At 41.2% G+C, this 25,464-nt stretch overlaps 1 protein-coding gene across 1 annotated transcript in view; it reads right to left on the reverse strand.

The window, feature by feature from the left end:
• Nucleotides 1-3,156: 3,156 nt before the first annotated feature.
• LOC115795484 (fibronectin type III domain-containing protein 5-like) overlaps nt 3,157-25,464 on the reverse strand; it is a 43,061-nt gene continuing 20,753 nt past the window's right edge. The window contains exons 2-7 of the mRNA XM_030751431.1: nt 24,783-24,898; nt 16,920-17,021; nt 11,238-11,340; nt 8,857-8,946; nt 8,061-8,227; nt 3,157-3,805 (exon numbers count right to left, since the gene is read on the reverse strand). Coding sequence (XP_030607291.1) covers nt 3,764-3,805; nt 8,061-8,227; nt 8,857-8,946; nt 11,238-11,340; nt 16,920-17,021; nt 24,783-24,898 — 620 coding nt within the window. The 3' untranslated portion in view covers nt 3,157-3,763. The remainder of the gene's footprint in view (nt 3,806-8,060; nt 8,228-8,856; nt 8,947-11,237; nt 11,341-16,919; nt 17,022-24,782; nt 24,899-25,464) is intronic.

Below are 25,464 nucleotides of genomic sequence, written 5' to 3' on the forward strand. Positions count from 1 at the left end.
AGGAAAGACAGACAATCTCAAGGAAGTTCTGCCAGATAGTTATCTACTGTATCCTCCTGCAACAAGTTTAAGATTGTTGGTTTGCTAATGGAGAAATCTTCTATTGCAACAGGAAGAGGAAAGTCTAAAAAGCATATAAAAAAATAATCCGGAGCTCAAGAGGTTGGGTGTCCTTTCAGCAGTTCAGGACTAAATGTTATGACTGATAGAGGATTGGTAACCAGGTAAAGACTAAAGAGCTTTAGGTTCCTTACCTAGGGGCCTAGGGGAGCAAAAAAAGGTTCATCACTGACCCTGGTTTGAATCCTTGGGCTGGCAGCACTGTGGCTCCCTGAGCAAGACCCTTACCCCACCAGGTTGCTCCTTTGGCTGCTCCACGTTGCTCTGTGTGTGCTACATACTCCATGTGTGATGGGTTAAATGCAGAGACTGAATTTCAATGCATGTATCTGACAAATAAAGCTCTTTCTTTCTGACAGTCAAAGAACGGTTCCTGCATTAAGAGGTGCTGGGTTCAGTTTTTTATGAGGCTTGATAAATTTTGAAGCAAAAAAGTATCTGCTGTTTAAGTGTCTGCTGAGATGGCTCTGCTGGTTTAAAGACTCTCTTGGAGTAATTTTGGTCGGCCGGCTGCTGCTGGGAAGGTTCACCACTGTTCCAAGTTTTAGATCATGGCATGATGTGCTGCTCTTTGAGCCTGCTTCACTTTGTCAGACAGCTTCTATTTAAGTGATTTCTTGATTCAGCAGGTCTGGCAGTAATCCAGGCCTGGGTGCGGGTAGTGAAATTGAACTTGAGCTTTTCAAAACAAATGTGGTTAATCACAGTTAATTCATGATTTAATAAGAGGGGGCAGTTGCTTTTTCACACAGGGCCAGCTAGTTTTGGATAGCTTTTTCGCTTCATAAAAAAAAAAACTGCATATTGTATTTACTCGGATTATCTTTGTCTAATATTAAAATTTGTTTGATGATCTGAAACATGTGAGTGTGACAAATATGAGGAACAAAAGACTTTTTCACAGCACTGTATCCATCATAATCCATGCCTCAGAGAGCAGCCCAGAAACAACTTCAAACAGGATGTGTGCTGCTTTTGGAAGATTTTAGCCCCTTTAGATGATGGAACTATCATTTGGCTGGTGGCTTGGCAGATTGTTAATTTGATCTTTAATTTTCCTTCAGCTTGAGAAACATGTGAGTGCCCTATACCAAATTTTAATTAGTGGAATAAAATAATAAAATAATATCTGAGCACCAAACGTACTGTAGAGATCATTCGGACACCTTTTAAAGGCAGACCTTAATGACTTCTTTAAATGTCACAGTGGAGGGTGCTGTTATGTATGTCAGATTAAAATCTCATTAACTTGGAATGAGCCTCCTGGACCTGCAGGAAAGTGGCTTTTTTTTTTTTTCCTTCCAAAGGAAATCTGATAGGAGAGGCAGTACAACATTAAAGAAGAGGATTTATCCACATTCAATGATTCAGTCAACAGAGCTCGATCGATCCCGTTCCCCGCCTCCTCTGCCTCAATATCACCACAGACTTGTCGCAAACTTCCTCAGAGCATCAGCGAGGATGACGAGCCCCGGGCAGGCCATGATATTTCAGACCGTCAGTGAGGGCGACCTGCCCTTTACCTCCGCAGTCGCAGAGGATTCCTCCACTCCTCTGTCTTTTGTCTGGGGAGGGGGAGGCTGGGACTGAGGCCAAAAACAAAGACAAAACATCGCAGGAACATATTTTACTTTTAACTCAGAAGGTCGACAAATGCCCGAGGTCGAGGGCCTTCCTTCCTGTGACCTCTGACCCAGAAAGCCTTACAGCTGCAAATCACGCTCCGTGTGGGGTGAATTGATGACATTTCCCTTTATTCAAATGAAGCAGAAATTTATACATTCTTTGGAATGATATGCAGGCCTTATCTCTCTGTAACTGCAGGCCAGCTTCCAGTGGTGTTGAATGAGATGAATCATCCTCAGAAACAGAAGATATTACTTTTGCTAAATTCTGTTTCTTGGTTTGAAAAATGTACATTTTTAGATTCACAGTCACTCAGTTCAATATGATTCTTGGAGAAAATCTGCAAGAGAGTCTCCATCTTTTTAAGTATTCTTAAGCATTGTAATAATCCAGTGCATTAATAGCTGTGAATAGAAAAATAAAAAGCTAATTATACACCTTTTCTTTTCGTTTGTTCTGTTTCTTGTAATAACTGAGGTGAAGATGCACAAATAACTGCTGCATTGATGAAGTTTGGGCGCCACCTTGTGTCCAAACTACATACAGCAGTTATCAAAGGTGGGAGCACTTTAGAGTCTGGATGACAGATATTTAAAGCTCAGGCTTAACTCCAGCAAAAGGATCTTTTCTGTTTGAGCAACTAAAATGTCACGTGGTTGCACGTGTTGGTGTAGTAACTGATCGATTTAAAAGTCTGCACTCACGCACGCAGCGGCTATCGATTCGCTGGTAATCATCCGAATGCACCAGTAGGCCCACACTGACTACTTTTCATGTTAATTTCCTGCCAGATGAACCCAAAGTGGACAATAATGGCATCACAGATAATAACAGTTGATGAGGTTTTATGATGTAGCCTAAAAGCTTTTTCAGAGAACCTTTCCAAAGACAGAAAATTTAGTTTTTGGCATGAAAATAATCACTAAGTGTCCATATGGTTCATGATAGCAAGGAGCTGTCATCTGTCCAGATATACTATGGATTTAAAGCTCAATATACTGCAACCAGCACCACTCATAATGATAATTAGGTAGGCTTTTTTTTACCCCTCCAGGAATGTTTCTACCATCGAAAATGAATTTAAAGCTACTAGACTTCGAAGTGTATATATATATATATATATATATATATATATATATATATATATATATATATATATATATATATATATATATATATATATATATATATGTATATGTATATGTATGCATTTATCAGGCTTCTCGTGTTCCTTCTTGTTGACTACTATGTCTGGTTGGTTAGCCATTACCAGTTTGTCTGTCTGTATCTGGAAGGCCTGCAGGATCTTAGCTCTGTCATTCTCAACCACCCTTGGGGGCGTAGAGAGAGAGAGAGAAAAAAAAAACAATCCTTGAACTGCCCTCAAAAAGTGACCACACAATTCAAACATAAAATTAAGAGATGATTTAATTAAACCAATTAGGAACTTTTTACAGTGTAAATTCACCACCAGCATCTCATACATTCAAATATTTGTCTGAATGACACTTAAAGTCCTGCAGCAACACCTTCAGCATATGTACAGATTTAAATCATTAGTGCTGCACATACTTAATCACCGAACATGAAAGTAACGTGAATAAATCCAGTGGAATAATCACAGAGAAGGATTTCAAACGTGTGATTCTACAGCGGGTAAAAGCGACTAAAGAGCACGTCTTCTGAGAATGAACGGGACTTGGCGCACAGTCGGGCCGACATGCTGGCAAACATTCACACTTAGTCTTTGACATCAGGGAGAAGAAAACGGGAGATCAGTTTGGCCGCACTTTGGACGAGTCCTGCTCTTTCCACCGTGTCTGAACACCCCAGTCTCCGGCCACCAGAGAGCAGCAGCCGTCCGCAGTCTCCACAGCGCGACTCCTTGCTCTCCTTTTGATCCGATTTGAATTTAGTGGTTCTTACTCGGCCCATATTTTACAATAAATTAGACTCAGAGTTTGCATGTCTGTAAATTCCCCTCGCCGTCCTCAAGTCTCCAATCCGGCACATGAGCTCAGACTCTGATGATGCTGATGGAGGAGGAGGCCCTGTGCAGCTGAAAGAGAAGGAAGCACACATGAACATGAAACACGGACCACACGTGCCGCCGTGTATCACAGCAGGTGACGCGTGTCAGAGATTTATTAGCTAATCAATGAGTGTGAGCGAGCAGAGGACTAACTGCTCCCAGAGGGCTCGCTTAAGGAGCATTTTTATTTAAAGACTAACCTATTTAAAGTAGGATGCTTTAATTTTCAATTCATCATTGGGCTTAGTACTTAAATCCCTGCAGAGATCTCAGAGTTCAGAGGGAAGAGAAAGACAGCAGATGCAGGCCTAATTCAATTATTTTTTTAAAGGATTAAAACCACGAGAAGTGCCTCATAAACTGTAAGGACACTTGAATGCTGCAAAATGTCAATAAGAAAAGACCCTGAGGTTTTTTTTACTCTTAAGTATAGAATACATTTAGAAAAATTCCATTAAGATAAGAGTGGCATTTTCATCATGAAATTAACCATTAAATCCAGGCAGCCGGCGCAGCTCCAAGCTCTCTAAATGCTCAAAGTAATGCTGCTTTTCTCTCATTTTGACACCACTGGCCTCCATCCTGTATGAATAAACAGTGTGAGCTCCGCACGGTGGGCGGTCGATTGACCCGTACACTGTGAGCAGTGAAGTCGCAGGTTCTCTCTGCCAGAAAGGGCAGTCAGAGCGGGAAGTGTGAATCAACTCCCGGCAGGCTGATGCACTGCCACAATGTTCCGGGTCTTTGTCGACAAACGCTCTCTTATACGTACGGACAGGTGACGAATTAAAGGTAAAAGAAAAAAAAAAAAAAAAAGAAGCATCAGAGGAAAAAAAGCTGTTAACTTTTGAAGTCTTTCAAACTCCACACTCACAATTTAGATACACACAGGGTGTCCCTCCCTCCCATCTCATCACATATGGAAGCTTACCAAGAACCCCTCGGCACTGGGTTCCTAAACCTAACCGTGAAGCTTCAGGGCCTACTGTCTCAGTCACACTAAAGTAAAACAGGACGGCAATCTCCTTGTGACTAGGAAAAACTGGTGATTGCATTGAATTCAGCATTGCCAGTAGTTGCAACACCCTCAACCTCAGGGCAACCACTTTCGATTGCAAGGCAGTTGCGCAGGTTGCCTCAGGCAACAACAATCGCTGTCTGTCTTGAACCGACTGCAGTCGCTCTCAGACAGATTGCCAAAGGTCTGCAAATAACTGCAGTCTAATTTATAAACAGACAGATTGCCAGCAAGGTGCAATCAGTGTGAGTCAGTCTGTGCCGATGAGCGCAACTTGTCTGCGACGCGTCTCTTTGCAGTAGAGGACTCGACTCAGCTGGTTGTATTCTGGTTATAGTCCTATTTAAAAACTGAGCACTTGTGTAGTTTTTTAGTTAAATCGCCTTCCTGCAGCAACTACGTCACTTTCGAATTTCTGTGTATGTGACACAGTTTTTGCAACAGATCTGCATTTATTGCCAACTTATCGCAGTTAATTGCTATATTATCATGTAATTGCCAAGTTGACTCCGCCTCATTGCTGTTCTGTTGCGGTCTTGTGTTGAAGCTGGCAGATGACTACGAGCAGTAGACCTTCAAACCATTCGTTTCATAAGCAACATTGCACACCGTTGCAATAAATTATCAACTGAAGTTGAACTAAAGCCTGGATGTACGTTCATGTAATGCCAGTTTTACCACAAGTTGGAGCAGCGAGTCAGTGTGACCTTTATTTAACCAGGAAAATGATTATTATTCACACTGGCAAAGGGGAAAGCCTCCTTAGGAAATGCAGGTGGAGCTAAAAAATTTAAAGAACACCATAAAAGTGTCAGTAAAAGCTTTGACCAATACATACTGCCAGAACACCATTTAAGGGATAACACAGAAAAACCCATTACTGCACAAGTTTTTCCTTTAATTTGCCACCATTCACTTATGAGGCAAATCTTTTTCCAACTAAACTTCCTAGAATTCCCAAAAAGTAGAACTCCTGGGGAAACATTTGCCCCTGTTACTTCAATTAGCAGCTGCAGCCCATTTCATTTACCGGTGAACGGTAAATGAAATGGGCTGCTAGTGTTTGTCTCGTCTTATTGATCACTCAAAGTGCTTTTGAGTGATCAATAACCCGAAAGATGGAGACAGCATATTCATCAATAAGCTCTCTTGAGTATCTATGAATTTGATTTACATTTTCTTCCACAAAATTTCATATGCAGAAACATGACGGACGGCAGAGGGAGATGAGAGTGTTATAGAGAAACCTCCCTGAGAATATTTTACTGCTCCCGATGTACAGTGCTGCGACCATATTTGTCATGTTTCAAATAAATAAACAAATGTTATTAGACAAAGATAACCCGAGTAAATACAAAATGCAGTTTTTAAATTATGATGTAATTTATTAAGTTACCCGAACCTACCTCGCCCTGTTTGAGGGAGCAACAGCTGCAATCAAGTATTTGTGATAAATGGCGATGAGTCTTTCACATTCCTGTGGAGGAATTTTGTTTGAATTCAGTCACACTGGAGGGTTTTCCAGCATTAAGGTCAAATCATCTCGATCTGATTAAAGTCCAGACTTTGACGAGGCCGCTCAAAAGCCGTCATTTTGCTTTATTTGAGCCATTCAGGGTGGTGGTGGTGTGCTTTGGATCATTGTCCTGCTGCATAACCCACGTGCTCTTGAGCTTCAGGGCACAAACTGATGGTTGGACATTGTCCTTCAGGATTTTCTGGTAGAGAGCAGAATTCATGGTTCCATCAATTACAGCAAGTCGTCCTGAAGCAGCAAAGCAGCCCCAGACCATCACACTACCACCACCACGTTTGACTGTTGGTCTGATGATCTTTTTATAAAATGCTGTGTTATGCAGATGTAACGGGACTCAAACCTTCCGAAAAGTTCAGCTTTCGTCTCGTCAGTCCAGAATATTTTCTTGGGGATCATCAAGATGTTTTTTGGCAAATATGAGACGGGTTGTGTTCTTTTTGGTCAGCAGTGGTTTTCTCCTTGAACTCTCCCACGGATGCTATTTTTGTCCAGTCTCTATCTTACTGTTGAACCATGAACTCTGACCTTAACTGAGGAAAGTGAGGCCTGCAGTTCTTTAGATGTTGCTCTGGTTTCTTCTGTGACCTCCTGGATGAGTCGCTGATGAGCTCTTGGAGTAATTTTGGGAGGCCGGCCTCTCCTGGGAAGGTTCACCGCTGTTCCAAGTTTTCTCCATGTGTGGATAACGGCGCTCACTGTGGTTCATTGGAGTCTTATGGCTTTTTAACCCTTTCCAGACTGATAGATGTCAGTGACTTTGAGATCTTTTAGCCTGTTCACTTTGTCAGACAGGTTCTATGGAAGTGATTTCTTGATCCAGCAGGTCTGACAGTAATCAGGTCGAATGTGGTTAATTACAGTTCATTCATGATTTAGCAAGGGGGGGGAAGGGGGGGGGGGGTGTTACTTTTTCACACAGAGCCAGGTAGTTTTTAAAACAATTTTTGTTTTTTTTTAGCTTTTTTAAATAATTTAAACCATCATTTAAAAACTGCCCTTTGTATTTACTCAGGTGATCTTTGTCTAGTATTAAAATTTGTTTGATGATCTGAAACACGTAAGTGTGACAAACATGCAAAAAACAGTGAAACCAGAAAGGGGGCTAATAATTCTTCACAAGCCTGGATCCAGGCTGCTGGGTGGTTACTTATTCTGTAAACTCATAATGTGTGCCCTCGATTCCCTCCTTCTCAGTGACCAAAGGCTCCTCTGCTGCTGCTCCTTTTTCCGCATAGACGCCCATGCTGCTCTGAGAGTTTGTAATGAGGCAGTGAACATGCAGTCTCGCTCTCTCTACTCGACACTGCAAGTGAAGAAATGTTCTATCCGGTGTTATTTCCTGCACCGGCAATCAAACTTGCAGATGAGGAAGATGCGACACTGGGTGATAAAATGCTGTGTGGCCAGTAGGGGGCGCGGCATCCGGGACACCTGTAGCTGGTGTGTCTAAATGAAGCTGCCTGGATTTAAAAACCGAATCGTCCGCCTGCTCGCTTTAAACGAGGAGATGCTCGGCAACAACAGAACGAGCATTTGCTCTACTCTCTGTTTTATATTTAGCCGTGATGGCAGCAGCTCTAGTTGCTAGGAGATCTCTGATGCAACTACAAAGACTCCACAGAGGAAACAAAATACTCCTGGCAGCCAGGAGCGAGCATGCACTGTAGAGGAGTGCTGCAGCAAGATGAAGAGAGGAGGAAGAGGAGGACGTTTAGTAAATGAGTCACCCTGCTGCTGCGGACGGCTCCGTTGTGGTAGATGGGCGAGCTGCCAGCTGAAGCGTTGTAGTAGGAGGATGTGGCTTGGACCAGCGGCCTCTTGGCTTTCTCCTTGGTGCTGCTGGAGTCGTTGTCTTTGATGATGTCGTACTGCCGGCAGAAGAGGGCGATGACAGCTGGCGGTGCGGAAAGCAGAAAAAGAAAATCAAAAACGTCCCTCTCTTTCCTGATGAGTTAACAGTCTAAAACACTAGATTCAGGTTATAGTCACTAAAACATGAAGTTAATTTTACTAATTACGATCACTGTTATTATAAATGAGACTTATCTGGAACACCAAGATGCTGAGAGCAAAAAAGCTAGGCTCGAGGTTTCATAAGCCCACTGGATGCCGGCCCCCGAGATACACACACACACACACACACACACACACACACACACACACACACACACACACACACACACACAAGTGTGTTTTGCTATCTTTGTGGGGAATTTCCATTGACTTCCATTCATTTCTACAGCCTAAACCTTACCTTTACCCTTTTCCTAACCCTAACCATCACATACCTAACCCTAACCCTAACCTAAACTCAATTCATACCTTAGCCCTAACTCTGACCCCTGACCCAAAAACAGGGTTTCCCCTTGTGGGGACAAGGTTCCAGTCCCCACAAGGAGCAATTGGTCCCCACAACGTAGTATATGTAAGGAAAATTGTCCCCACAAGGTATTATAAACATACGCGCACACACACACACACACACACACACACACACACACACACACACATGTGCAAGCTGACCTGCCCACAGCAGCAGCACAGTGGTGATGATCAGCAGCTCTCCAGTCTGCAGGTGTGGAGTCATGCCCAGACCCTCCATCGCTGGCTCATCTGAGGACAAAGACAGGCCCGGTCAAACTTTATTCATATCTGTGGCATAACATGAGGTCAGATCTATTCTATACTTTTCCTTGCATCCGCAAGTGCATTTAACGTGGACTATTTTCACCAGCGGATTGATCCCCATTTGCTGTTTTTATGGTAATAAAGGAACATGTCAGCTAGTGCAGCAGTGTGACTCACTGATGTGTTTTTAATGGACACCACAGTGGAGCTCTGTGGCACAGAGGAGTAACATGCACTGTACCAGACACAGTACTTAATGAGATTTTGTTTTTTCAAATGTTTGCTGTTGCTATGGTTACTTTACAGATATAATTTTTATTGGTATTATGCCATCCCTACACTACAGTACTGTGCAAAAGTCTTGAGCCACCCCTCATTTCTTCATATTCACAAGTCAATATTTGGTGTGACCACCTTTATTCTTCAGCACAGTCTGAACTCTCTGAGGCAGCTTTCTTCTCATTTCTTTAAGCAGTCTTCAGGAATAGTTCTCCAGGCTTCTTGAAGGACATTCAAAGCTCTTCTTTGGATGTTTCTGCCTTTTGTTCTGTTCTCTGTCAGGATGATCCCACACTGCTTCCATGACTGATAGTGTTCCACTGTGTGTTTGCGATCATTGTCATGCTGAAATAAGAAGCTGCTGCCAATCAGATGTTTTCCAGATGGTATTTCATGGTGGATCAAAATCTGATGGTACTTTTCTTTGTTCATAATTCCATCAGTTTCAACAAGATCTCCAACACCATTGGCTGAACTGCAGCTCCACACCATGACAGAGCCTCCACCCTGTTTTACAGATGGCTGCAGACACTCAGTGTTGTACCTCTCTCCTGACCTCCTCCATACAGAATGACGATAATTTGAACCAAAAATTGTTAAATGTGGATTCATCACTCCATCAGACCTGTTGCCACTGATTTTTAGTCCAGTTTTTCTGTTCGGCATACCTCAGCCATGTTTCCCTTCCTTAACCCTTTATTTACCACAGGCCCGCTTTAATAACCCCATGCTGAGTGTGAAGCGCAATTTCTCAGCTTTCAGAGATTTTTCAGATAGGACAAACTGTCACATAATTACAGTAATTCAAAGTGCGTTTGATCAGACGTCTCAGCAGCGATATGCTCAGCATTAACCAGCTGTTCAGGACAAGTAAGGGCAGCTAACAGGTGTATCGTCAGTGATCGCCTGCTGTTAAAGGGTTAAGAATGGCTTCTTGACAGCCACCTTCCACTGAGACCATTTCTGATGAGGCTTCAGTGAACAGTAGATGGATCAGCTGAAGGTCCAGATGCAGCTCTCAGGTCCCGTGTCAGGTCTTTGCTGGATTTTTTTTCCTCTTTCTAAAAGACATGACTTTCAGATTCTGTCCATCTGCTGTAGATAGTTTTTTTTAGGCCTGACACTTCTTTTGTCCTCCAGTTGTCCAGCTTCCTCAAATTTATAAGGACACACTGCACACTGGTGAGATATGCTAAGTTTCCCGCTAGCAGCTCTTTGGGAATCACCTTATTGGTGCAAAAATATTATTTTACATCTGTCAAACTGTGTTATCTTTGACATTTTTCATAAATTTGACTCAAAAAATGGTAACAAATGGTGTGTTTTTGTGCCTAAATATACAATTTAAAATTGGTTCTTTGCTAAATTGTCTATTATGTGTAGTAGACACAACATTGGTTCATCACTTGAGTTTGGTGCCTTTTTTTTATGCTTGAATGAGTCATAGATCAGTGTTAAGTGGCTTAACAAACAAAAACATTCCTCTGCAAATGGTCAGATACAAGGACTGGACTGAAAATGAGAGAAAAAGCAGCCAGTGTTCAAAGAAAAACTCCAAAACACCTTCAGAAAGTCTGGAGAACTGTTGCTCAAGACCACTTTAAAACATCACAGGGACGTCTGGCTGCTTGGAAGCAAAACATAAAGAAATGAGGGCTGGCTCAAGACTTTTCCACAGTGCTATATGGTTGTACTAATATCATAGCTATTATATATAACTGTAATATTTATATTTATACAATTTTATTATTGTTGCATGTAGATGACATTACAGACATGCCTACACAACTGTACTTAAAACACCATATTTCTGTGTATTTCATGCAACAATAAAATGTCTCAGGTCATCTAGTTTGCGTTTGTGTTGCTGTAACAACAAGAAAGCTCTGTGTCCCCAGAGCTTACTAAACGATTCTTTTATTTTAGAGAGCTAGAATGCAAATATGTGTTTTATTTTTGGAAATGCACAACACTGGACTGTGTTTATGTGTATTTACGGTGGTCCAGGACTCCGGCTGGGTAATGGTCTGTCCTCTCCAGAGTCCTGAAGGGGACAACATGACTGGGTGGGCTGTCACCGTGCAGCCCGACGGACTGCACCTAAATCCAAAAAAAAAAAAAAAAAAATTCTTTAGAGGTAATGTGAAGATATTTTCAAGGAAAAATTGAAGCGAAAGTGGAGCCAAGTTCTTCACAGCTGAACACAAACCCTGGGTGCATTCCCACACTGGCATTAACGTAAGATGACATTATGTAACGGTGGTAAGAAACTGGCTGCCGAGGGTATATTTAGTGAGCAAGTGGTGCTTCGGGTTTTGGCTGTGATCCCGAATGATCATCGGAGGACACAGAGTAAAAGCTTGAAAGACAACGGAGAGAATATAAATTTGAGTTACGGACTCATTTGGGAGCATTTTCAGCCACCAGGAAATCGTTAAAAATTAAATTAATAAACACATGTTAATGGTGTTTCAAAGAGAGCATTACAGCTGCAGTGGAGTTTTATATCAGGAAATACTCAGTTTAACACACACACAGGGAAATAAATCAGTCAGAGAGACAAAATTACATCCGCAAGAGATCTGATTGTGCTACAGATGCTCACTCCGCCTACACACCGCAGCCAGAGGATATATGCAGCAAGTTTTCTGTGGAGTTTATGGAATAAGTCCTTGAATTAAACTTCAGTGTTGATTCTCCTCTAAAGCTGATGCCTACAAAGTGTCCTCTATAAGCTCTAATCTGTCCACTCATTCTGGATAATAAAACCCAACTCCACTGCAAAATTCTTACTTTTCTTTTAACTTCCTCGCCCTCCAAAGGGAAGTCAGAGGTGAAATTCAACCCCCCACCCCCCACCCCCAGGCTTCTGTGCATTGCTCAGTGACACTCCTGCAGGACATCTGTCTGCTGACGAGCACATTGAAGCGAGTCCCGCAGCTGAAGGACAGCCTGTATCAGTCTATTAAGCTATAATGGAGTATAAAATGTTTAATACAGCATGATAATGGAGTCACATTAGATACCCCCCCTTCAGAGAAGAGCTGTAGTTTTAGTAACTTTTAGAAGAGAGACGTGTCACTGTTTAGGTTAATCAAATACTGACACTTCATTTTTTTTTTAATGCTTTGTCATCGTCTAATAAAGTTTGATCTTGCAGTCCTCTTGCAGTCCTCCTTGGCAGATGGAGTTTGCTCAGTTGTGATACAGATGATCCATCTATTTGCTAATCATCCATTAAATTAGATGCAGTAAATTGAAATAAATGAAACGTAATTAAAATGGAAATTAATTATTTTATTAGAGGTTAATAAATAATTTTTGAGCCATGGATAAGCATTTTGTATGGTTGCCAGGTTGTGAAAAATATCAATTAATTTTCCATTTATGTAGCCTTTCTACACAAAGCACAGAATCAGCATTTAATAAATGCTTAAAATGTGTATTTATTGGAAAATAACCAAAACTAATAGTCATAAATCCTCTTTCAACTTCATTATACTGAGTACATATAGATGTACAGTTGTGGTCAGAAGTTTCCAGCCACTCATGGGCATGAATGTGATGGTAATTTGGGGCTTTTAATGATTTCTTTTAACTGTTTTTTTTTTCTTTTTTTCCAGGATGGAATGACGCACAGCATCTTTAATGACTAAAAAAACAAGAATTGGGTTTTTTCTAATCCACACAGGATCAAAAGTATACATACAGGCTCAAATATAAACATACACTCACTTCAATTTTTAATAAGTACCACTGAAGGTTCTACAATGTATTAACTTGACCTGTATGGCCTGTTAACTGCTCATAAGGGATCATCTTTGACTGCAGTTGGTAGTTTCTCTTTGCCAGCATAAAAAGGATTTGTTTGACAGCACTCATTGGACTGTCCAGTGCTCAAAACAATGGGAAATTCCAAGGAACTCCATGAAGATCTAAGGAGAACTGTAGATTTACACAAGTTGGGAACATCTCTTGGAGCCATTTCTAAACAACTGCAGATTCCAAGATCATCAATTCAAACAACTGTACAGAAGTGCAAGTTAGTCAGATGTGTCACCACTTTGCCAAAGTCTGGAAGAAGAGCCAAACTGTCACCCTCAGGTGAGAAGAAGGTTAGGATGTTCAGGAACAACCCAGGAACCACAAAGGCTCAAGCCTGCCACGAACTGGAAACTGCTGGAACACCAGCATCACTGTCCACAGTGACGTGAGTTTTACATCACCGTAGACTGAGAGGGTGCTGACCAAGTAAGAAGCCCCTGCTCTAAGATTGACACCTTCAAGCTCGACTAAATTTTGCAGCTGCCCACATGAATTAGCCAAATGCCTTCAGGAGAAAAGTTTAATGGTCAGACGATTCAAAGATTGAACTGTTAGGGCACAATGACAAAGGGTAAGTTTGGAGGAATAAAGGTGAGCTTTTCAAACCTAAGAACACTGTACCAACTGCTAAGCATGGTGGTGGTAGCATCATGATCTGGGGCTGTTTTGCTGCCAGTGGTACTGGTACATTACACAAAATGGATGGAATAATGAAGGAGGAGGACCACCTCCAAATTCTTCAACTTCAACAGGACAAAGATCCCAAACACACGTGGATAAATCCGGCTAACACTAAACTTGTGGAATGTTCTTCCCAAAGCCCCAATCTCAACCCTATCGAAAAATTGTGGATTATGCTTAAAAACCGGGTCCGTGTCAGGAAACCAGCCAATTTAAATAAACTCGACCAATTCTGCCAAGAAGAGCGGCCAAATATGCAGCCAGAGGCTTGCTGATGGCTACCAAAAACATCTAGTCAAGGTGTTACTTGCTAAAGCACATTTAACCAAATATTAGTGTGGGTGTGTGTATATATTTTTAAAGTAATTAAAGATGCATGCTGTAGCATTTCAAAGTAAATCCCCAAATTACCGTGATATCCATGCTCACAATGAGTGTATGTAAAGTTCTTACTACAACTGTATAATCTGAAGCACCTGTTAGTTTTGAGCTTTGGGGCTTTTATGCTTCAATAACATCTTCATACAGACTAGTGGAAAGAACAAGTTTGAAATACATTTGAATACATTTTTATTTTACTACACTTTGCCTTTTGGAAATTCATGCAAATTTACTATTTTGCATAAAGAAATATCCCTTGTTAGAAGAGTTGAGGACCATTTTTACTAGTCAGTGTTTATATTTGTATGGATCTTTAAAGGTTTTGCTTATTTTCTGAAAGATATATAGTTTTACAATATCATAATAAATTTGGTCAAAGTTTCACATAATGATGTAAATGGGGGTTTTTTTGTTAGTTAAAAAAGACTTCAGATCGCTCTCAACATTTATTTTTAACTTTCTCAACAAGCTGAAGTTAGCTCTGAGGATGTCTTTATACAGTAAACTACATGCCTATGAAATACAGGCAGCACGGCCCACGAGCACTGGCTGCTGCCCCTCAGCTGGCTTCTAGAAGATGGTAAATTAGTGAAAAATAGCTTTTGGTGTGCGGGTCTTTAAAAGCAGTAGGTAAAACTATCTGTTTCAGACAGCGGATAAACTGAGGGGCTGCATATCCACCAGTATAAGAGAACTGAGGATGTTTTTTTTAAACTGTGACTCATGCAAATCTACTCTAGCTGACTCACAGAATAAAAATAAAGAAGAAAAGAACAATAGGTCTCTTTTTCCCATACCCCGAGGCATAAATCTCCACCTCAGTAGCGCTTACAAAGTTTACTAAAGTTTACTTACTAGTTTAAAGAAATTATATTTCTACAAACATGATGAACATTTCCTGACATGTAGTACAACTCTATAGGTGGCTTTTTGCAACATACTGCAAATTCTTTAGTCTGGCACTCACACCCTGGACAATGTCTCTGTGGCACCCTCCCCTCTGGCAGGTCATGAGGGCACGGACAGAAAGACTTAAACACAGCTTCTTCCACAGAGCCGTAAAAGCTCTGATGCAAGCCAAAGCATGGACTTGACACTTTGCATCTCACTGGACTTTGCACTTCACACTCTGCACCTTACATGCATCCACATTTTATGAACATTTAGGCCTTTATTATCTTATTTTTGTTGCTATTTATATTTATATTTGTTGCCATTTTCTTGTTTGTTTTTGTTTCTTGTTCTTATTTATTGCTTGTGCAATTTATATACTTGTTCTCATTCATACGCTGGTGTGAAAAAAGGGAGAGCCATCGAACAGAATGACAATAAAGAATTTCTAATTCTAAAAGATTTTCCCGATGTGCGCACGCACACGCTATTCTTCTGATGACTTATATCTGAAATTGACTAGAGGTTTCAGGCACAACTTCATTTTTCCAAGGTGCATGGAGAAGAGCATTAAGTCTGAACACATTAAAGCTCTGGCAACATTTGCAGTACACAGAACAACTTTATTAGATGACCCACATGGTTTGGTTTATAGCTTTCACGACAGCTGTCAACTTCTTCCTTTTTACAAGTTCGCTAAATTAGGAGGAAAGGTTTCCATCCATGTGTTGCATTAGCGACTTCCTGTTTTATTCTGAAATCTCTGTCTTACACTTCAGTTAGGTGTACTTCCTGCCAAGGCCCCAGCCCTACAGACTGGGTCTACAGCCATCTGCCAACCACCAGTTGTGAGGGAAAGATACATATTCATGGACAGGTTTGAGTGGTCGCTAACATTTGCAGGGACAATGATTGGTAAAGTCCCATCCCAGGCATAGGGGCGCCGTTTGCTGTTCCTGAAATATAGGCTGACAGACCGGTCAGTGACCCCCTGGCAACCACCTGTTGCTAGAGAAAAACATGTATTCCCCAACCTGTTGGCAAAAACCTCCTTGTGATTGCTTTGGTCACTAAAAGGTTGCAGCGGTTGTAGTTTGAATGGAAGGAACAGACTGAACTTGTTGGCTGAGATGCCATTCCCAGTTCGTGGTGCACTTTCTCAAGTTTTACAACTGCTGGCCTAGTAGTCAGCGAGTATTTGCAGAAAAACATGGAAAAAACGGTAGGCAACCGTTGCAATCTGCTAGCAACCATAACAATGACTAAGAGGTTTTTGGTGTAGCACCCTCTTTGCAACCAGTTTCATCCAGCGAGAGCCAGAAACCTTCAGCAACCACTGCCAAACAGTTGGGGAATTTCCTGAGCAACTGGTGGTTGAATCGCATCCACTATGGCAGACAATTCTTGGGCAAAGCATGCTTGATGTCACGTGAGAAATCTCAATATATTCCTCCTTGCCAGATTGTCGTGTTGCATTACTCAAACTTCCCAGCCACCATTCCTGGTTTTCCAGTGTTTTTCAGACTCTGCCTTCTGCTTATTTGCGTCTATATGCCTATAAATGTTAAAACAAGTGACTAAAATAAGTGTTCTCCATCAAAGCCTTATTTATGTTAACACAGCTGCTAATGCTATTTGTTAACATTAAGTAAAATGTGTTTTTTTTAAACTTACATTTGTACAAGACCTTTTGTAATGCCAATATTTATGATTTATCAATCAATGAAGTTGGTGAGTTACAAGATTACATTCCTGCCTTTTAGAAAAAGATACCATCCAACCAATCCAATGCATCAGTCTAACATTAGCTATAAACTTGAACAAAAATCATCCAAAACTCAATGTACCTAGGGGATGTTTAAGTCTGTGTGTGTGTGTGTGTGCATCTGTGTGTTTCTCACCTGGACGCTGTAGTGTGTGTCCTCATCCAGGTCCCACAGCACACACCGGTGGCTGGACGTGTTCACCTCTCGGATGGAGCGCTGCATCAGGCCGTCCTGCCTCTGGAGACGGGACACGTGCGCACATTAGGAACGCGTGCCACATCTGGTGGATGCTTTCACACGGACACACGAATACACAAATCTGTGCACACTTAATGCAAAGAAAGAGATTTAAACTAAATCTCAGGATATGATCAATGTATCTGGCTGACAGCTTAAGTATTATGATCCAATAAAAGCAGTAATGGCCTCATACCTTGCTCGAGGCAGACAGCGTGGTCTAAAATCTTTTCTTTTCTTTTTTTTCTTAAAGTAAACTTTACTAAACTAATTTACCAGAGGAATTCATCATTATGTCACATTTAAAGGCAAATGCTTTAAATGCAAACAGAATCCCTGCAGTAACAAGCATCTTCGCCTCATAGAAATTCACCTCACACCCGTACTGTCCCAGTGGGAGAAATTAGGTCTGCAGGCAAGGTAACACCAGCAATCGTCATTCGAAAGGAACAGAAAACACATGTTCAGGCAGAGATACTCTGCTACTGTAAAAAGCTGAAGAACTAATGAGGAAATGACACTGTCTGTGTCAGCAGGTAAACATAATGTGACCCTGTGGAGATGAATAGTTTTTAACAGCCATTTAGAGTCACTTTTAGAGAAGAGGTTCGGATTTTTGTTTTTTTGGGGGTTTTTTTGGCAGGGGTGGGGGTGGGGTGGGGTTACAAACTGTGAGCACAACACAAACAAAATGATCATTTCTATTTGTGTGACCAAAAGATAGAGAACTACATGATAATTATTATTAGCGCCAATTTAGTCCAAGACCGCAATTTAGTCAGTTTTAGCTACATTTTTGGTCTCCACCACCTCCTGGGGTAAATATCCGTCTTTTTAGCTGCTTTAGTGCATTCACAGTGTTTATTTGAACATGTCTGGTGATAATAGGTGCCTGCAGAAGAAGACAACCCTATGACACGACAGCAAATGTAATCATTTGCAATACAATACAAAGCACTATAGATCCTGGTACCACGAGGACCCCCGTCCAGTGTTAATTTTGTTGACGAAATATTTTCGTCACAGGTTTCGCCAACGACTCTTTTTTTTCATGAAGAAAACGAGACGATAATTAAATTAAAACCACCTAAAAGAAAAAAAAACGATGACAAGAAAATTAAGTTACACTTTTGAAAATGGTTTTGTCTTGACGAATCATCATCGTTTTTATCCTTTTAGGTAGTTTTAATTTAGTTATCGTCTCGTTTTCGTCATGAAAAAAAGGGTCGTTGACAAAACCTATGACGAGAATATTTCGTCAACGAAATTAACACTGCCCCCGTCAGTGACCTAAACTCCTCTTACATTCTCTGTAAAATACTTGATCGATCCCCTATTTGTGAAATTCTTTTTGTTAAAGCAGCTGAAATGATGAGGTAATAATAATGAGGAAGCGTATAAAGTAACAAACCTATAAGCAGTTAAGTGTAATTAAGAAAATTGCAAGAAAACAAAACAAACGAGCTGCTGAAACAGGCTCCGCTTAACATGGTGCCATGGCAACAGCAAATGAGATAAAGCGGGAGACATTTTGGTTCTTGGAAACAGAAAATGAGCTAAGAGTAATTTGCATTTGAGTGTTTTTTGTCTGGCTATGCTAAGCTAACACAACAAGGCCTGATTTTAGCCTTTAAGGGCGCTGATCTTGATAAAACCTCCACAAAAAAAAAGCTTAGAGGGTTGGTCTGGTATTGCGAGCACCGCTGCTCCACCACTATCACTCGTCTCCATGCTGCTGGGCTCGCGGTGTTAGCATCCAGTGTCCTCCACCTCCACAGGAGCATGAACTGTAGCACTGGCTGCTGACAGTTTTTCTGATGTTTCTCCAATGACCGATAGCCTAGACCATTATGACGTGTTTTAATCAGTTATGGTCTGACTAATATAGGATTTTTAGGACCGTTATCTTTGTCTAATAAAAATTCTTTCATGATCTGAAACATGTAAGTGTCACAAGATTGAGGGCAAACTAAGATATCAGGAACAGGGCAAATACTTTTTCACAGCACGTGTCACTGAATAAGTCACTTACATGTCTTTGTAATGCAAATCCTTCCGTGACAACACGAGTGTTTTATGTCACTGTCAGGAGAAGCAGAGCAGAATGCTCACACTGAATAGAGACTCTGTGCGACAGTATCTTCATTTTAACTGCTGATTGCTGCTCAGATTTTTTTAATTGGTGTTCAGACAAAAGCATCAGCCTCTATTCTTATTTTTGAGATACCAAGAAAAATGATTCATTATATATTCAAGCTTTTCATTACTGTCATCTCCAGTAATTGCACACCAATTACACCAAACATTATAAATACCCACCATCTCAGAATCATAACGAGGCTTTTTAATAACTGCTGGTAAGCACACCAATGGATAGACGGCTGCCATCTATCAACAGCAATCTAGTTTTGAATGAGACACGAGTTTCCCAGCTAGTAAACGTGTCTGTGAAGCACTAAAAGCTGAAGAAAAGTCAATAAATAGAAAGCTGGCAGGACGCTCGGGGCTCTCCACATGTCTGGGTTGGAGAGTCAAAGTGGTGTTGGCTGCTTCTCTGGCAGCCCTGCAGGCAACGAGTCAGCCAGGATGCTCTGACTGTCCTGCAGCACTAAAAGGCCGTCATATAAAGTATACACTCAATCCACAGGGGTTAAAAGGGTCATTACTCAGCTGTGATTGAGGCGCTACAATTTTGGAATTAAAAAACTCCAAATCCACCTAATTTAAAAAGTGCTGCTGACATAACACGGCTTTTTTTTTTTTTTTTCCCAGGCTTTGTAACATTCCTCTTAGGAACATTTTGTTCTGCTGTTTTTCAGGAAAGTATTAACAGTAAATAAAAACTGAGAGACTAAAGATCAGTGCAAAAGTCTTGAGCTACCCCTTACATCTTGATATTTTGCACCAAAAATGTTTGAACTAAAGTGAATAACCTCCTTAAAAAAAGCCGGACACCTTTATAGGGACAGCCCCTCGGTACAGATTTTCTCAACAAACAAAAGGTATTCAGTGATTAGTGTTTCATACTGGCTGTGAACAGAAGAAAGTAAAGCTTGCAGGTTTGAGCTGTCTGTCAAGGGTTAGTCTTTATATTTTCTGGTAGGTGAAATATTTCGTACATTTCTGTGAGTCCCTGCTGTTAATTGATTTCATAAGTATTGTTATAATAAATGCCTCCTTTTATATGCTGACAGGGTTGGAGCATTTGTGATTATAGGAAGGATGGCAAGAAATAGTACTTTGAAAAGTAAGAGGTCCTGTGAAAAAACTAAGTACAGCCCATGATCCAGTAGCTTGTAAAACCACCTTGTTCTGTATGACTTTATCACTCTCCCACATCACTGTGGATGAATTCTGGCCCACTCTTTACAAAATTGCTTCAGTTCATTGCCATTTGCAGGTATTTGTTTATGCACAGCTCTCTTAAGGTCCCACAGCAGCACTTCAGTCAGGTTGAAATCTGAACTTTGACTGGACTATTGCAGCACTTTGATTCTTTTCTTTTTCAGTCATTTGGTTGTAGACTTGCTGCTGTGCTTGGGATCATTGTTCTGATGCATGACATAATTTGGGCCAAATTTTAGCTGTCGGACAGACGGCCTCACATTTGGCTCTAGAATACTTTGCTATACAGAGGAGTTCATGGTTGACTCAATGAATATAAGGTGCCCAGGTCCTGTGGCTGTAAAATAAACCCAAATCATCACCCCTCCACCACCGTCCTGACAGTTGGGATGAGATGTTTGTGCTGATATGCTGTTTGATTTTGCGCATTATTGCCAAACATCTCCACTTTGGTCTCCTCTGTCTAAAAGACATTGTTACAGAAGTCTTGTGGTTTGTTTAGATGCAGCTTTGCAAACCTAAGCAGTGCTGCCACGTTCTTTTTAGAGAGAAGAGGCATTCTCCTGGCAGCCCTTCCAAACAAGCCACACATGTTCAGTCTTTTTCTAATTGTGCTATCATGAACTTTAACATTTAACATGCTAACTGAGGCCTGTAGATTCTCAGATGCAGCTCTTGGGTTTTTTGCAGTTTCTCTGAGCATTACATGATCTGAACTTGAGGTGACTTTGCTGGGAAGATTGTGGCATTGTGTTAACACACACCTGAATGCTCCAGATCAGAAAACTTCTGCATTTATAGAGGCGCTCACACTTGCTGACAATCACTTAATCAAGTGCATTTGATTAGCAGCAGCTGGCTGCTACTTATAGGTGTACTGCATGGAGTCCTTTAAAAACTTTCTTTTTCAGATGCCTGAACTTTTTATTCCCAGTAAAAATTGCAACATTTACAGTTTCAGTCTTAATCTTTGCTTTTGGAGATTGTCTATATGTGACAATAGAAGCAAACATTTTCGTGTACGTGCAGGGGTTTGAGGAGGTCATAAGCTTTATTTTCAGTTTGTTAGCTCTCTTATAGTTTGATTTGTTAGGATTCAGCTTCAGACACTTTGAAAAGGAACATAAAGCATCTTTACTTCAGTAAAATGTGATGGTGAAGTCTGCAGGTGAAGGGTGCACAACTATTTTTAGGTCAGGAAAGAAGTCAGCAGCAGCCTAATGCATTTCAGAAGGGAAGTGCCGCAGATGAACAAATCTCTCTTCTGATGTTGTCACACTCTGACAATCTTCTGGTACAAACATCCCAACATGAGTTCAATACAGGCACTCTCTGCAGGGTTTATTTGGCAAGCACTGCCCTCATGCTAATCATCAATTAACCTTGTGTTTTTGATATTTTAAGACTCATAAACCGGGATTATTGGGAGTCTCAAACGCAGAAACTTAAACTGGGTTACTTCCTGTGTTTGTGTGTTTGGAAGCGAGGTTGTGTAACGCGTGAATCTCGGCAGCCGGCGCTGTGGGATTTGGAACAACTTCAGATGAGTGAAGCAACTCTTTGTCTGGGCACATTCACTCGTCCTGCTTCTCCTTCACAAACAGAAGGCTCGGCATGTCACCGAAAGATACTGTGAATGAAATAATCCCACAAAGCAGCCACTTTTGAATCCTAATCAAGTCTTAAGCCTGACACAAGACCACTCTTGCAATAAGAAAAATAGGAATCCTAGAAAATAGATTTGATTGACAGAGCAGCCTTTTATATAACAGCATTTTTTTTTTTTTTTGCCCTGTTGAAGAAACTCACTCTGATCCAAAGCAACCTTTGATGACTAACACTGGAAAATATGGGCTCAGTAGATAAAACCTGCAGCATGGATACCAGCTGCATCCACCTGCTGCCATCAACCTGCTGCCATTAATCTCCATTAATATTTGAGTAAGGTTTTTACATAAGTGCTTTCTGAGGTTATGGCAGGAAATGTTTTACATCCCCATCTCGTGTTTTCTTGAAAATGCCATAAGGTTGATGGATTCTGACTCAGATGTGAGGTGACTTTGGGGGGGGGGACCAAACAAAAAAGAAAGAACAAGAGTTGTTTGGCATCGCCACAACTGTGGATGTTCCTCCTGTGAGACGAGTCCCGGCCAAATAATTTCCACTAATGGAGACAACTCCCACTCAGAGCTCAGCTAATGTCTCATTCTCCTTTTGCCAAAACTGTAGGTGGTAAAGACTGATTAAAATGAGCCGAGCTGAGCTAGCAGCTGAGGTTTCAGAAGATGTAACAGCAGAATGAATGTGAAATGTCTATCACAGTGCTGCAACCCAAACTTTACTGTACTTTTTAAGGGTGCTATGTGGAAGGAGAGCAGTGTAGCTCAATTAAATTTAACCAGTAAATCACTGAATTCATGGAAAAAAAATCCAGTTGTTAAACTAAGAAATAAAAGAACTAATTTTATTTTTGAATTTTCAAGCCAAGATTGGGTACTTCACTCACCAGCCACTTTATTAGATACACCTGTTCAACTGCTTGTTAACCTAAATCAGCCAGTCACATGGTGGCAGCTCAATGCATTTAAATAGGTATGTAAACATGGTCAAGATGATGTGCTGAACTTCAAAATGAGGAAGAAGGATGATTTAAGTGACTTTGAACATGGCATGGTTGCTGGTTTGAGTATTTCAGAAACTGCTGCTCTACTGTGATTTTTACTGCGATTTTCCCACAAGGTCATCTCTCGGGTTTACAGAGAAAACATCCAGTGAGCGGCAGTTTTCTGGGAGAAAATGCCTCGTTGATGTCAGAGGTCAGAGGAGAATGGTCAGACTGCTTCAAGCTCATAGGAAGGCAACAGTAACTCAAATAACCACTTGGTACAACCAAGGTATGCAGAAGGGCATCCCTGTCTTGGAGCAGATGGAAGACCGCATCTGGTGCCTCTCTTGTCAGCTAAGAACAAGAAACCGAGACCGCAATTCACACGGGCTCACCAAACTCAGACTATCAACGGTTCAGGCTGCTGCTGGTGGTCTAATGGTGTGTGGGTTATTTTCTTGACAGACTTTGGGCCCATTAGTGACAAATCTGCAGCAACTTAGTGATGCTATCATGTCAACATGGACCAAAATCTCTGAGTTTCCAGCAACTGTCTTGAGAATTAAGACAGTTCTGATGGCAAAAAGTGGGCCCAATCCACTACTAGCATAGTGTACCCAATGAAGTGGCCTGTGAGTATAAAAAGTTGATTAAACAGACTTTTCCACGTATCCAGGACAACACCTGTCCATAAACAGAGCAACGCGGTAAAAGAAAACCACAGATTTTTTCTTGTTTGTTGACAGAAGGGCACACAGGCAACTTTCACTTTGTATATTGAGCTTTACATCATTCACTTTGCTCTCCCTACACACTGTAATCTCTGTGAAGTACAGCTGAAGATGACACCTATAGTAGTTCACAGTAACTAGACCCAGCAGTAATGAGATGTACAAAGCAGTAAAGGTGCTACAGTTGTGTCTGTTGCTTTCAGCTGTTTGTACTGTAGGAGTCTCTGTTCTGAATTAATTAAACACCTGCCACTTCATATGAGCATCTCCAAAGCCCATTTATGCATTAACACACCTTTAAGCATATGGCACAACAGCTGTGTTACTTAATTATTCATGATGAATTACCCCAAACATGGAGAGAGCAAATGACTTTTCTTCACCTCACACAGGTGAGCTGTCACCCCAGTGCACAACTGTGGATGTCTTGCTTTTAGCTGAACTTTTCCCCCTCGAATACATGGCAGGATCATTCCTCCTGGGGCCCATTTAAAGGTTGATTACCTCAATTATCAAGTTTTCTTGCTAATTGAATACTTGGAAAGTTCTGAGTCTTCTTTTGGCTGCACCTTATGTAATTAGGAGATTTGCTTTTCTTACTATTGCCTACGTCAACCAGCAGCCATCCTTGACATTAAAGAGCCTCTTAACAAGTTAAATGTTTATGAGCAAGTTCCTCTGAGAAGTTTCCAAACCTGCCAACCCCTCGTGACTCAGCGTGTCTTTGAGCAGAACGCTGAATGATGCAGCATTTCAACCCCCCCCCCAGCAGACAACAGCAGGAGAACAAAAGAAAAAGAATAAAGTCCTCAAGAGACAGAGATGAGCACGAGAAATACATAATTCATCTTTGAAAAGCTGTTTTTGAGCCTCGAGCATGGCAGCGAGCCAGGTTTTCTGGGCATTCAATTCATAATTCGGATCCCTGCAAATTTAATTGCCCTTCAGCTGAATAAGAGGGCACATCAGGGCGCATTTGACATTCAATTTTTAAAAAACAGCAGAGCTCTGTGGCCGTGCGTGCTCAGTGTAAACATTTGCACGCCTGTGCGGTGATGATACAAGGCTGCTGTACTGTACCTGCTGTGAGATGGCGTATCCAATGACAGTGTCTCCCTGAGGGACGTTCCAGGTCACCATGGCCGAGTGTACCCTCAGCTGGGTCACCGTTACATTCACCGGGGCTGCTGGCACAGCTGTTAATACACACACACACACACACACACTTATATTATTTGTTAGGGACAGTCAGTGAAGGCCAGGTAACACATACGTTTCACAGAGCATTTAAACAGAGTATGTGGACAGGCAAATAATGTTTATCTCATTGTGAACTATGGGCTCCAGCCCTCTTCTCTTTTTTAAAGATTTATCTGGGGGCTTTTTTGCCTTTATTTGATCAAGATAGTGGAGCCAAACAGCAAAAGTGGTGGTGGTGGGGGGATTTCACATCTTTCACAAAGTAAAACTCAGGCTCAACTTTAAAGTCAAATATCAATATCTCTGCATCTACAAAGTGTTAAAAAAGCTTTCAAGTCTTTATCTTTCTCAAGCAACTCAGTCCATTAAAGATGAATATACTCATATGAATGATGCACTCCAGTCTCATGGCCTTTCCTAAAGACCGTTTTTCCATTTATTCGTGAAGAAATACAGTTTGGAAATGGAACACAACCTGTACATTTACAGAATTAGCAGCTAAATTTCCCTCAACTGTAGCTCTGTCATGCATGAATTATGAGAACCTCAGTCAAGATTTTTT

The sequence above is a fragment of the Archocentrus centrarchus genome, chromosome 2 (genome assembly GCF_007364275.1).
Source record: "Archocentrus centrarchus isolate MPI-CPG fArcCen1 chromosome 2, fArcCen1, whole genome shotgun sequence".
Taxonomy (NCBI): domain Eukaryota; kingdom Metazoa; phylum Chordata; class Actinopteri; order Cichliformes; family Cichlidae; genus Archocentrus; species Archocentrus centrarchus.